This window comes from Pygoscelis adeliae, unplaced genomic scaffold (genome assembly GCF_000699105.1).
Source record: "Pygoscelis adeliae isolate BGI_AS28 unplaced genomic scaffold, ASM69910v1 Scaffold348, whole genome shotgun sequence".
Taxonomy (NCBI): Eukaryota; Metazoa; Chordata; class Aves; order Sphenisciformes; family Spheniscidae; genus Pygoscelis; species Pygoscelis adeliae.
Window position 1 is genome coordinate 402,524 of NW_008825307.1, and position 1,009 is coordinate 403,532.

At 68.5% G+C, this 1,009-nt stretch overlaps 1 protein-coding gene across 1 annotated transcript in view; it reads left to right on the forward strand.

Moving 5' to 3' along the window:
- The first annotated feature begins 487 nt into the window (after positions 1-487).
- The window catches only part of FASTK (Fas-activated serine/threonine kinase), a 13,803-nt gene continuing 13,281 nt past the window's right edge, over positions 488-1,009 (forward strand). The window contains exon 1 of the mRNA XM_009330230.1: positions 488-1,003. Within this exon, the coding sequence (XP_009328505.1) occupies positions 513-1,003 (491 nt within the window). The 5' untranslated portion in view covers positions 488-512. The remainder of the gene's footprint in view (positions 1,004-1,009) is intronic.

The following is a 1,009-nucleotide window of genomic DNA, read 5'->3' on the forward strand; positions in this document are numbered from 1 at the left end:
GGGAGGAGCGCTCAGTGCGGCTCGGGGGTCCCGGTACCGGGGTGGGGGGGAAGATCGGGGCGGCCCTGGGGTCCTGGTACCGGACGGGGATCTGTGCGTGCCGGGGCCCCTGGGACAAGGGGGATCTGCGAGCCGGGGGCCCCGGGAGCGGGGAGGGGGCTGTGTGGGCCAGGGGACTTCAGGGTGGGGACGCCTGTGCAGGCTGGGGATCCCGGGACAACGGGGCTTGTGTGGGCCAGGGCACTTTGGGCTGGGCGGCCCGTGCAGGGTGGGGGTCCCGGTACCAAGGGGATCTCTGTGCGTGGCGGGACCCCAGAACAGGGGGCTGTGTGGGCCAGGGACACCTGGACTGGGGCGGATCTGTGTGGGTAGGGGGTCCCAGCGTGGGCTCCATGTGTCCCTTGCTGGCTCCAGCTGACCCAGAGGCACAAGCTCGCCACCCTCCTCACCCCACCTCTCGTCCCCAGGATCTCCCGGTTCTCCAAAGCCTCTCGAGCCGCCCTGCCCTCGCCATGCTGCGCCTGCTGCCATGGCTCCGTGCTCTGACCCGAGAAAGCGTGCGGCCCGGAGTCCTGCAGGGCCTGGCTGCTGGTGACAGGAGCAGGGCCGGGATGTATCCCACCTGCTACTGTGCAGGCAAAGCTAAGCAGCGGGCTGTGCTGCTCCCCCTGGACCCCTACGGCCATGGGCTGCTGCACACCTTTCCCCCGGACGCCTACAGGACTCGAGGTCATGGCAAGAGGAAGAGCTGGAACTTCATCCACGAGAAGATGAGTTATGACACCTTCTTCACAATGAAGCGTCTGATAGAGCGCTCGCGCAGTGTGGGGGAAGTGCTGCGGTGGGTCACTCAGAACCCCAGCAAGGTGTCTGCCAGCCACTACCCCATCGCCCTGCACAAGCTGGGCCAGCTCTTGCAGCAGCAGCAGCAGCAGCAGGGCCAGGCCACGGTGAACGGGGAGAGCCGCGGGCCCGGCCCGCTGCTGGGGCCGGCGGGGGTTCTGTCTCT